Source organism: Hylobates moloch, unplaced genomic scaffold (genome assembly GCF_009828535.3).
Source record: "Hylobates moloch isolate HMO894 unplaced genomic scaffold, HMol_V3 SCAFFOLD_1, whole genome shotgun sequence".
Taxonomy (NCBI): domain Eukaryota; kingdom Metazoa; phylum Chordata; class Mammalia; order Primates; family Hylobatidae; genus Hylobates; species Hylobates moloch.
This window is the reverse complement of record NW_026652276.1, coordinates 210,925,325-210,938,022: the sequence shown is the minus strand read 5'-3', so window position 1 is coordinate 210,938,022 and position 12,698 is coordinate 210,925,325. Positions and strand designations below refer to the sequence as shown.

Genomic DNA, 12,698 nt, shown 5'->3' with positions numbered 1-12,698 from the left:
TTTAGGAAAGTACTTCTATAGTCTTCTAAATGACCTCCCTGCATCCGTGTTACCATGTCCCATTGGCCATTCTCCAACCAGCAGCTAGAGGGAGCTTTAGAAAATAATAAATCATATCACATCATTCCTGTGCTTAAAATTACCCAATAATTACCCTTCAATTTTATAATAAAGATCACAAATTCAGTTTTAGGCTTGCTGAGCTTCAGAAATACAAAGCATGTAATTGTAGATATGGAGAAAGCAAGGAAATGGCCCTCAAAAGAGATCTGGGCTGAAATTACAAAGTGGCATAACTTATTGGCATATGGATAGATATTGAAAATCACAGATTTGGAAGAGAACACCTCAAGTAAGTTGGAAAGAGAAGGGTGGGGACACAGAACCAAGAATTGAGAACTCTCATACACAAAGTCCTGGTAGAAGGGAAAGAGTTGACAAAGGTGACTAAGGATGAGGCCAGACACATAAACGGAAAACAAGACCTGACACCCAGGAAGCCAAAAGGGAAAAGGATGTTTAAAAATGAAGGGAGATCAGGGCAGATGGAGATTTTAAAATGTCCCTTTGACTTGACACACATAAGTCATTTGTGGGTTTGTTTGTTTTTGAGATGGAGTCTCACTGTCGCCCAGGCTGGAGTGCAGTAACGCAATCTCAGCTCACTACACCTCCATCTCCCGGGTTCAAGCGATTCTCCGGCCTCGGCCTCCCAAAGTGCTGGGATTAAAAGGGAGAATAGGAAAAAATGCTATATAGATTAAAATATATATGGCTGGGTCTAAAAAGATGACTAGGAGAATGGCACTTTAGAAAGAAGAAATGGTATGTACAGAATCAAGAAACAGTGTAGCACAGGAAATTCCAAGTTTTTAAAAAATCTCTCAACCTACCTTGTTCCAAGAATTTAAGGCAACTAACTGATAATACTTCTGTATAGCTGAAATAGAAAATGAAAGACATAAATGGGGAAGGTAAAGAGGTAAAAAGGGACAAATAGAGTGAGGGTAAGGAAGAAGAATCAACAACACAATTCCTTATCGAATTGTGACCAATTCGATAAGAAATGAGTAAAAGGAAGGAATCTAATGTGATTCCCACATTTCTGGCTTGACTCACTAAATTGATGATATAGCCATTAAATTAGTCAGGATAAGGAGCACAGGATGAAGTAACAGGTTTGCCAGGAAAAAATGATGAAATTGTTTTTTGAAAATGTTGTATTTGAGGTACTCATCAGTCAGTTGGTAGAAACATCTAGAGGCTGTTGGCAAACAGGCCAGAGAGAGAGATGTGGGTTAGACATAGATGTAGGTTTGGTCAGGACATTAATGATCTCTTACTAAGAGTAAGAAGGGGAAACAAAAGATATACTCTTGGATACCAATATTAAGTGGCAAATAAAGGAAAACTAATAGGAAGTCCAACAGATAAAAGAGTAACTAAGAGCTCTGCAGGAAAAGGAACTTTAGTTAATTATGTATTCCTAGGGTCTAGCATAGGAGACAGTTAAAACCAAATTCTAGAGAAGCTGGGTAGGATGAAAACTAAGAGCTATCTACTGGAGTTAGCAATTAGGACCTTATTACCTTAGTAAGAGCACTTGAGTAGAACGATGGAGGCAGAAGTGAGGCTGCAAAAGACTGAAGAGAAGAAAAAAAAAGAAATTAAAATATAAACAACAGAGTCTATTCTTTCTGAAAGCCTGGCTGTAACAGAGAGAAGTAAAATAGGCCACCAGCTAGGAAAAAACCTAAAATGTTATTCATATGGTAAACCGAGGAGAAAGAGATTCCACCTAATAAAATAACAGAAAACATAAGCAAGGCTTGTGAGTAAAACATTTAAATATAGGACAGTTTTAAGAGAATCCCAAATTCCTACAGGTGATAAGTAACTATTTACACAGTATTAAATGAAACACTTGATAAAGAACTAAAAGGAAAGTAAAATATCAAAATGTTGATATAGCTGTCTTTAAGTGATTTTCTCCTTGTCTCAATTTTTCTACGTTTTCCAATTTTGGGGGTTTTTTTAAGGCAGGGTCTCACTCTGTTGCCCAGGCTAGAGTGCAGTGGCATGATCTCGGCTCACTACAGCCCCAACCTTTTGGGCTCAGACAATCCTCCTGCCTCAGCATCCCAAGTAGCTGGGATTAGCTGGGATTACAGGCATGTGCCCCCACAGCTGGCTAATATTGTTTATTTTTTGTAAAGACAAGGTCTCACTATGTTACCCATGCTGGTCTCAAACTCCTGGACTTAAGCCATTTGCCTGCCTTGGCCTTCCAAAGTGCTGGGATTATAGGTGTGAGCCACCACACCCAGCCCATTATCCAAATTTTAATTAATGAGTTTGTATTCCTTTTATATAGTGGCTGTGGTAGGGGGTGGGAGACAACAGCTTTTACAAAAACTAATGTCTCAAGTCCAGAAAAGAAAAGAGATTCTAGCTCTAGAAAGGCAGACAATAGAAAGAAATATAAACAGAGAACAGAAAAGAAATGGAAGGGAAAAATAAAACCAACACAGAAATGAAATCTTCATTGAAAGTAGCACAAAGGAGTACCAGACACTACTGAAAACACAGTAAGGGACATATTAATAGATGACAGAATTGAGAAAGGCAGGCAAAACATAAATGACCTGTGAAAACCCAAAACATTGTTGACATAAATTCAAGATCTAAATAAATGGAAATACAACATGTTCACAGACCTAGAAGACTTAACATTATCAAAATGCCGGGGGCAGTGGCTCACACCTGTAATCCCAGCACTCTGGGAGGCCGAGGTAGGTGGATTGCCTGAGCTCAGGAGTTCAAGACCAGCCTGGGCAACACGGTGAAACCCTGTCTCTACTAAAATACAAAAAATTAGCGGGGTGTGGCAGCGTGCGCCTGTAATCCCAGCTACTGGGGAGGCTGAGACAGGAGAATCGCTTGAATCCAGGAGGCAGAGGTTGCAGTGAGCCAAGATCACGCCACTGCACTCCAGCCTTGGTGACAAGAGAGAGACTCCGTTTCAAAAATAAAAAACAACAAAAAAAATTTAAAACAGGCCAGGCGCGGTGGCTCATGCCTATAATCCCAGCACTTTGGGAGGCCGAGGCGGGTGGATCACGAGGTCAGGAGATGGAGACCATCCTGGCTAACACGGTGAAACCCCGTCTCTACTAAAAATACGAAAAATTAGCCGGGGGTAGTGGCGGGCGCCTATATTCCCAGCTACTCAGGAGGCTGAGGCAGGAGAATGGCGTGAACCCAGGGGGCAGAGTTTGCAGTGAGCCGAGATCACACCACTGCACTCCAGGCCTGGGTGACAGAGCGAGACTCCGTCTCGAAAAAAAAAAAAAAGAAAACTGAAAGAAAAAAATTAATAAAAAAAAGAAAATAGTGGAACTAAGTTTTAAAAATCCAAGAGCCGGTTATGAACAAGAAAGGGCAAAGCCTCACATAATACAAAATAAGAAATGATAATGAGTAGTTGCAAACCCAGGAAATAATTGTTTAATCATAAAAGAATACCTTGGTCAATTCACACAAATAATTTTTAAAATCTGGATGAACTGGGTGATTTTCTAGGATAACATAAATTATCAAAGCTACCCCCAAAAGATATAAATTGTAAGCAGCCAACTATCAAAGAATGATATAATTGGTCTGCACACGGTAGGTCACACCTATAATCCCAGCACTTTGGGAGGCCGAGGCGGGAGGATTGCTTGAGCTTGGGAATTCAAGACCAGCCTGGGCAACATTGAGACCCCACTGCTACAAAAAAAATTTTTTTTTAATTAGCCAGGTGTGGTGGTGTACACCTGTAGTCCCAGCTACTCAGGTGGCTGAGGAAAGAGGATCCCTTGAGCCCAGGAGGTTGAGGCTGCAGTGACCTATGATTGTGCCACTGCATTCGAGCCTGGGCAACAGTGTGAGACCCTGTCTCAAAAAAACTAAGAAGTATGATATAATTGGACAATATAATTGTCTAAGAGCTTCTTCTACCCCCTAAAAAAGAGGAGGTCCAAATGACTTCATGGGGAATTCAACAAAACCTTTAACTTCAATGCCATTTAACCACAGAGGGGAAAAAAAATGCATAGAAAATCTTAATAGGAAAGCATTAAAAATATCCGATTAAAGTAAGGAATAGGACAAAGCTCCACTACTTATTGTTTAGTATTTTTGGAAAGTACTAGCCAAATCAATTGAACAAAATAAAGAAATACGTATCAAAAGTGAAAGGAGGGGCCAGGCACGGTGGCTCATGCCTGTAATCCCAGCACTTTGGGAGGCTGAGGAGGGTGGATCACGAGGTCAGGAGATCAAGACCATCCTGGCTAACATGGTGAAACCCCGTGTCTACTAACAATACAAAAAATTAGCCGGGTGTAGTGGCACGCGCCTGTGGTCTCAGCTACTCAGGAGGCTGAGGCAGGAGAATGGCCTGAACCCGGGAGGCAGAGGTTGCAGTGAGCCAAGACTGTGGCATTGCACTCCAGCCTGGACAACAGAGTGAGACTCTGTTTCAAAAAAAAAAAAAAAAAAAAAAGTGAAAAGGAGGGCAAAGCGCGGAGGCTTATACCTGTAATCCCGGGAGGCCAAGACAGAATGATCACTTGAGCCCAGGAATTTGAGATCAGCCTGGGCAACATAGCAAGACTCCATCTCTATTTTATTTTATTTATTTATTTATTTATTTATTTATTTTATTTTTGGAGACGGAGTCTTGCTCTGTCACCCAGGCTGAAGTGCAATAGCGCAATCTTTGCTCACTGCAACCTCCGCCTCCAGGGTTCAAGCGATTCTCCTGCCTCAGCCTCCTGAGCAGCTGGGACTACAGGCATGCACTACCACATCCGGCTAATTTTTGTGTGTGTGTTTTCAGTAGAGATGGGGTTTCACCATATTGGCCAAGCTGGTCTCAAACCCCTGACCTCAAGTGATCCACCCGCCTCAGCCTCCCAAAGTGCTGGGATTACAGGCATGAGCCAACACGCCGGGCCTATTTTAAAAAAAAGAAAAAAAAATGAAAGGGAGAAGATAAAATTATCATTATTCAGTAATGATATGATAATTTAGCTATACCTGTTATTCTCTAGAAAAACAACTGGAAAACTGTTATAGATAATATTAGAATTCTTAACGTGGCTAGGTACAAAATTAATACTCGAAATTTAATAGCATTCTCATATTCAAACAACCACATAAAAGTTATAAAAGAAAGTAGAAACCCCGGCCGGGCGCGGTGGCTCACGTCTGTAATCTCAGCACTTTGGGAGGCCGAGGCGGGTGGATCACGAGGTCAGGAGATCGAGACCATCCTGGCTAACATGGTGAAACCCCATCTCTACTAAAACTACAAAAAATTAGCTGGGCGTGGTGGCAGGTGCCTGCAGTCCCAGCTACTTGGGAGGCTGAGGCAGGAGAATGGCGTGAACCCGGGAGGCGGAGCTTGCAGTGAGCCAAGATGGCACCACTGCACTCCAGCCTGGGTGACAAAGCGAGACTCCGTCTCAAAAAAAGAAAAAGAAAAAAGAAAGTAGTAGAAACCCCATTTACAATAGCAACAAACAAGATAAACACCAAGGAATAAACAGAATAAGAAATGTGAGACGCCTATATGAAAAAAAAACAACTTTTTAATGTTGATAGATGCAAAACAATACTTGAATGACAATAAATACACATACTGTTCTTTTTTTTTTTTTTTTTTTTTTTTGAGATAGAGTCTTGTTCAGTCGCCCAGGCTGGAGTGCAGTGGCACAATCTTGGCTCACTGCAACCTCTGCCTCCCAGGTTCAAGCAATTCTCCTGCCTCAGCCTCCCCAGTAGCTGGGATTACAGGCACCTGCCACAAAGAACAGCAGAGTTTTATATTTTTAGCAGAGATGGGGTTTCCCCATGTTGGTCAGACTGGTCTCAAACTCCTGGCCTCAAGTGATCCGCCTGCCTCAGCATCCCAAAGTGTTGAGATTAAAGGCGTGAGCCACCGTGCCTGGCCACATATACTGTTCCTGAACATAAAGAAATGCATATAGACCCTGTTTTTGAACCTCAAAACGATGTCAATTATCTCTAAATCTATAAATATAATACAATACCAATAAAAATACCAACAGGACAGAGGAGCAGGACTTGGTTAGCTAATTCTAAGTCATGTAGAAAAATAAACAAAGAAAACTTCCCAGGAAAACTCTGGGAAGTAGAATGAGGGAAGATGATAACCAAGGAATGGAGTCATTAGGTATAAATAGGTAATCTCATCAATGAAACAGAATAAAAGTCCAGTAATAACCTCAAATTGTAGGAACTAAGTACACCTATAGACAACATTTCAATCAGCAGGGCAAAGCTGAACTAAATGAAGGACACTGCCATAACTGGGCAGCCATCTGGAAGAAAAGTAAAGTTGGATTCCCACCTCGACACTTTATTTAACTTACATTTTGTGTGGGTAAGTGCATTTAACTTAAAAATAAAATTACAGAAGTACCTGGAGAAAACACAAGAATATTTAATCCGAATTAGAAATAATAATAAAATAGGAAAGGCCTTTCTTATGACACAAAACCTAGACTCTGAAAAGACTGATAAATTTAACATTTATTTAATTTCTGATGAAAAAATAGACCATAAACAAAGTCAAACGCAAATGAAAAACTGAAAAGTATCTGCAACATGTGTCAAAGGCTAAGAACTGATTTCATTAAAATACAGAGTTCCTATAAACCAGGGGTCCGCAACCCCCAGGCCATGGACCCCGCTACCGGTCCATGGCCTGTTAGGAACCTGGCCACACAGCAGGAGGTGAGCGGTGGGCAAGTGAGCATTCCCGCCAGAGCTCGGCCTCCTGTCAGATCAAGCATTAGATTCTCATAGGAGTGCTAACTCTACGGTGAACTGTGCATGCAAGGGATCTAGGCTGTGCGCTCCTTTTGAGTCTCTAGTGCCTGATGACCTGAGGTGCTACAGTTTCATCCCAAAACCATTCCCCCCCACCATCCCCGTCCATGGAAAAATTGTCTTCCACGAAACTGGTCCCTGGTGCCAAAATGATTGGGTACTGCCTTTATAAACAATATGAACCATCCCAATAGAAAAATGAACAAAAAATATAAACAGATCTATAGATAAAGGAAACAAATAAATGGCTCTTATATCTACCTATTGAAAAGACACTTAAGAAAAATATTCCTATTAAACTGACAATTTAAATAACGTTTGATAACCCACTCCGTTACCAAGAGAACAAGTAAGACAGCACTCGAACACCAACAGGGAAACATAAACTTGACATTTGACAGTATCTATCAAAGTTTAAGCAGTAAACATATATCCTTTGACCCAGAAACTGTACTTCTACAAATTTATCCTAAAGAGAGACTCTCTCATGTGCAAAAATTATATATGTATAGGGATATTCATTGTATCACTATTTGTATTAGCAAGATTGTAAACATCTTAAACACCCATCCAAACAAAGGAATGCTACCATCTCCACAAAGTCCCTCCCGTCTCCCCTGCACCTGGAAAAAATATACAGGAAATGTATCATTGGTTGCTTCTAGGGAAAGCAGTCAATTAGCTGGGGTCAAAGGAAGAAGAAAAACTTGTCTTTTACCATATACTTTTTTGTACCATTTGGATTTTATACACATTACTTAAAATTTTTAAGTTAAGACTACAGTATTATTTTTACCCAGCTTTACCAACTGTTACATTTTTCCTTCTTTTTCTTTGTCAGTTTTCCAGTTCCCATGTTAGCAACAATGTTTAACTGTTTTCCCAGCTAATCATGGTATTTAATCAAACTCAACACAGTTAAATCACAACAGCTACCTGAATTCCATTGCCCCATGATCCCCGCACTCCTGAGCTCTCTCTGCATACTTATTCTACAAAAAGCACAATTCCCTGTTCGTTACTGGGTGTACAGAAATTATGAGTTAGTAAAAATCCAGGAGTAAAAAGCTATTAATTTCTTGGCCTATGAGGCAAACACATAATCACTACCGAACTTTAGAAAACAGCAGAAAGGCAAGTGCTTAAAAAAAGGTTTCACAAACTATCGTTTGTGCTGTTGCAATGGATGCAGAGTCTAATCCACTACTTTACATTAAAGAACCTCATTTTGGCCAGGCACAGTGGCTCACGCCTGTAATCCCAACACTTTGGGAGGCCAAGGCGGGTGAATCACAAGATCAGGAGTTTGAGACCAGCCTGGCCAACATGATGAAACCCCGTCTATACTAAAAATACAAAAAGTGGCACAGTGGTGCGTGCCTATAATCCCAACTACTCAGGAGGCTGAGGCAGGAGAACTGCTTGAACCCGGGAGGCAGAGGCTGCAGTGACATTGCGCCACTGCACTCTAGCCTGGGCGACAGAGCAAGACTCCATCTCAGGAAAAAAAAAAAAAAAGAGAGAGAGAACCTGATTTTAACCATCTATCCAGAGTCAGTGTGGCTAGAGGATTGAACCACACTAATCAAACTCACTAGACACTAACGTGTTATATATAATGCCAAGGCATTTAGAATTTTAAAAATATATGTATATGTATATAGCATATATATACGTATATGTGTGTATATGTATACACACATACATCTCAAGAGTATCAAATCATGCATATCAAGGAATCACACACAAATGGTAAAGTATGCCCAAAGACAGCCACATGATGCTATGAGTGTTATAGAGAGAAGAGGCCAAGTCAGAAAGGTCACGGAAGGCTTCCGTGTAAAAAACATTTTGATCAAACTGAGATCTAATGGAAGAGAAGTTAAAACAAGAGAATGGAATGAGGAGTAAGAAGGTTCTTGGATGATGGAAAAGCTTGTGCAATGGACCTGGGGCAGGAGGAAGCATGATACATCCAAGGGGGCAGAAAAAGATCAACGACCAAGAGAACGTAACACAGGATTAACTGTAGAGTTAGAGAGGAGTCAGACGACACAGTGCCTTTGAGGCCATGTTAAAGATTTTTGCCTTATCCTAAGAGCAATAAAAAGGCTGTGAGCAGGGATGAGAATGTATTTGGGCTTGCAAAAAGACTGGTGTGCTATATGAATTGAAGGGCAGGAGTAGAGGCAGGAATACTGCTTAAAAAGCTCCTGCAGGAGACCTAAGTGAGGGATGGTGGCACCGTGGATTGGAGTTATGGCAGGAGTAAAAGAAACAGGACTTGGTAAATGATTACACCTGAAGTGCAAGGGAGAAGAAAATATTGAGGAGGATGCCCAAGTTTCAAGTTTGCATAACTGGATGGATAAAGAAGCTATCACTGAAAGAGAATGAGAACACTCCAGAAAGACCAGGTTGTTTTGTTTGGTTTCATTGTGGGCTGGATGGAGGGTTGAGATGTAAAAAGTAAGAAAAAGTTCTAAGTATCAGTAACTGGAAGTCTTGGTAGAGAAAGATGAAAAATGGAACATGGGGCTGGCTGGGTGCTGTGACTCACACCTGTAATCCCAGCACTTTGGGAGGCTGAGGCAGAAGGATCACTTGAGACCAGGAGTTCGAGCCCAGCCTGGCCAACATGGCAAAACCCCATCTCTACCAAAAATAAAAAAAATTAGCCAGATATAGTGGCCCGCACCTCTAATCCCAGCTACTTGGCAGACTGAGACAGGAGAATTGCTAGAGTTCAGGAGGCAAAGGTTGCAGTAAGCCAAGACCATGCCACTGCACTCCAGCCTGGGCCACAGAGTGAGGCTCTGTCTCAAAAAAAAAAAAAAGACAAATGGGATTTAGAGGTCAAAAGAGAGAGACAGTGAGCTATAGTATAGTTTTTTTTCTTGGTTTTTTTTTTTTTAATTTTTAACTTGAGATGTGGTCTTGCTTTGTTGCCCAGGCTGGCCTTGAACTCCTAGGCTCAAGTGATCCTCCCACCTTGGACTTTCAAAGTGCTGGGTTACAGATGTGAGCCACTGTGACCAGCCGCTACAGTACACTCAAAAAAAAAAAAAAAAAAAATTGGCTGGGCACGGTGGCTCACGCCTGTAATCCCAGCACTTTGGGAGGCTGAGACAGGCAAATCACCTGAGGTCAGGAGTTCAAGACCAGCCTGGCCAACATGATAAAATCCCGTCACTACTAAAAATACAAAAACTAGCCAGGCATGGTGGTGGGCGCCTGTAATTTCAGCTACTCAGGAGGCTGAGGCAGGAGAATTGCTTGAGCCCGGGAAGTGGAGTTGCAGCGAGCCGAGATCGCAACACTGCACTCCAGCCTGGAGGACAGAGCGAGACTCCATCTCAATAAATAAATAAATAAATTTAAAATAAAAGGTTTTATCTCCAAGGCCCGTCAACCAAGCCTACACATCCTATTCCTCCTCATCACCTAAAATCTTTTAAAATCTATCAAAATGCAAGAAAAAGGAGAGGCTTAAAATGCAATACCTAGGAGAATAAAGAATTGGTATGAAAGAATTTCAAACTACATAATACATTGAGGTATCAGATGTGTCCCAATGTTGAGAATGAGTAAAGGAGCAACGAAGTGTCAGTCAAGAGAAAAGGAAAGCAGTAAAAAGAGACTGATGACCCCGATTTACAAATTTTCACAGTTTAGACACGTTTATCTTTACCTCGGGATAAATGGCTGTTCTTGGTCTTGTGTGCTAAGGGAATGCAGAAATAGCTCCACACGGAAGCCCTTTGGCAGAAATCATGGCTTCCACTGCCATCACGTGGTTGCAGTGAGGAAGTGCACCAAGCAGGTTCTAGGAACCTAGGAATGCCTACTTGAAGTCCATAGTATAATTAACTCCTGATCAAAGACCTAAAGATTGCAGTAGCAGAGGGCAAACTGGTGACAGCGTTTGCTAAGAGATTCATCTTCTAAGCTGCCAATACACAAAAATCTAAGTTTTTATTATTAATTGGGAGTAAGAAAAAAGATTGCTCCTTTTTTCTTTTTCATGTTAAAGATCATATATTTAGCAATTCTAGGATGCCCAGTCTGATGTTAACGTCTCAAACCCAACTTCTGGTATATTACATGACTACTTACAAATGCCTCGATTTAATTTTAATAGCGTATATAAATGGGGTAATGCACATTTCTAGCACACATCAATAACCTCATCACAAACATAAGCAATTGTCTCATTAAATGTGCTAAATTCCCTTTATCTTCAATTTAATCAAATAATAATTTTTGACTATTTAGAAGTATAAGGCACAGTCTTAAGCACAATTCAAAAAAATTCATCATGTTATCAAAACCCATCAGCTAAACAAATATATGACTAATATAATCAATATTATTCACAAAAAACACGACGAATAATTAACACATCATTCCTGATAGTTCTTTTCATAGTAAAAATAAGCTTGCCCAGTGGGATATTTGACGTTCTCTGCACTATTTAATTCCCTACCTCCCTTCTACTAGATTGAATATTCAATTACAAACGTACCTCTTTATAACTGTCTACACATACATATCCACTTGATTTTATTTTGTTTTCAAAAGCATCTGAACTCAAGGCTAGGGCACTGTAGACCAAAATGTCAAATAATTGTACTGGGTACATTTTTCCAATTCTCAGTTGTTTTTATATTGTAAACACAGCATAATTTTGTCACTAAGTATATTTTTGATCTTCACTTTCTCCCCTTAAAACCTAGACACCATTATCCTTTCTGTCTCTGAACATTCCAACTAGTTTTCCCTAATCCTCTAGGTTCTCTTTCCCATACACTTCCCAGCCAACACTCCCCCACCCCTTTCTTCCGTTTCAGAATGCCTCTTACACACACACCCCGTGTAGTTTTTACAAAACCACTCCTTGGAATGCGCTTCCCTCTTCCCTCCTTAACTTGGCACCCTTTTTGAAATAATTTCCCACAGCTAGGCGCCAATGTCTTTCATTTACAAGATCAAACTGCGGAAGGGGAAGAGATTGGGAATGGAGTAACCGAAACATTTGGAAATGTCAATGAGACAGTGGCCTCTCCTTTGAAAAGAAAACACAACTCTCAGCACAGAGCTTTCAACAGAGCACAGATACTTTTCTTCGCTGTGCTCCTGTTCCCTCCCTGACCTCAAAGACACCTTCCCTTTTCTCTGATCCCCAGTCCCTCTGCCATGCGTGGGGCCTGCCTTTCCCCCTCCCAAGGAAAAGAAAGCCAGGGAGAAAAAGAAAAGGTAGCAGTCACCTTCCCGCCCGCCGCGCCCGCAAGCGGTCAGGACCCTGTCCCACGACTCACCTGGCAGGTGCGGCCGCCCGGAGAGTTGCACGAAGCGGTTGAGCTGGCCAGTCCCCCGACCCCCGCTGCCCCCACTGCCCCCGCCGGCCCCGCTACCTCCGCCACCAGCGCCGGCGGCGCCTCCTCCCCTCCGGCGGTTCCTGTCCCAGCCCTGGGCGGCCGACATGACCCGCTAACGATTGCCGCAGCCCGGTCCCGTCAGCGCCTGACCCGGCGGCACCAGCGGAGCCTCCTTCCTGTGCTCCACCAGAAACCCAGGAGACAGGGGAAGGGGGCAGCGCCCGGTCCCACCAGAGACCAATGACTTACCGCCTTGGTGAAAGACAGCCAACGGTCAGTCGTTTTCTTGGTAGGTGGAGGGAGGCGGAGAGAAACGTGGTAACCATAGCTATGGCTAAAAAAAAAAAAAGTGGGGGGAGAGGAAGGCAGAAGCAGCCACTCCTAGCTCTCATCGTCCGCGCTGGGCTGGCCGGCATC

The 12,698-nt window shown here is 42.0% G+C and overlaps 1 protein-coding gene across 1 annotated transcript in view; it reads right to left on the bottom strand.

Moving 5' to 3' along the window:
• Positions 1–12,497, bottom strand: part of KLHDC10 (kelch domain containing 10) — a 65,606-nt gene extending 53,109 nt beyond the window's left edge. The window contains exon 1 of the mRNA XM_032761732.2: positions 12,222–12,497. Coding sequence (XP_032617623.1) covers positions 12,222–12,387 — 166 coding nt within the window. The 5' untranslated portion in view covers positions 12,388–12,497. The remainder of the gene's footprint in view (positions 1–12,221) is intronic.
• Positions 12,498–12,698: the final 201 nt, after the last annotated feature.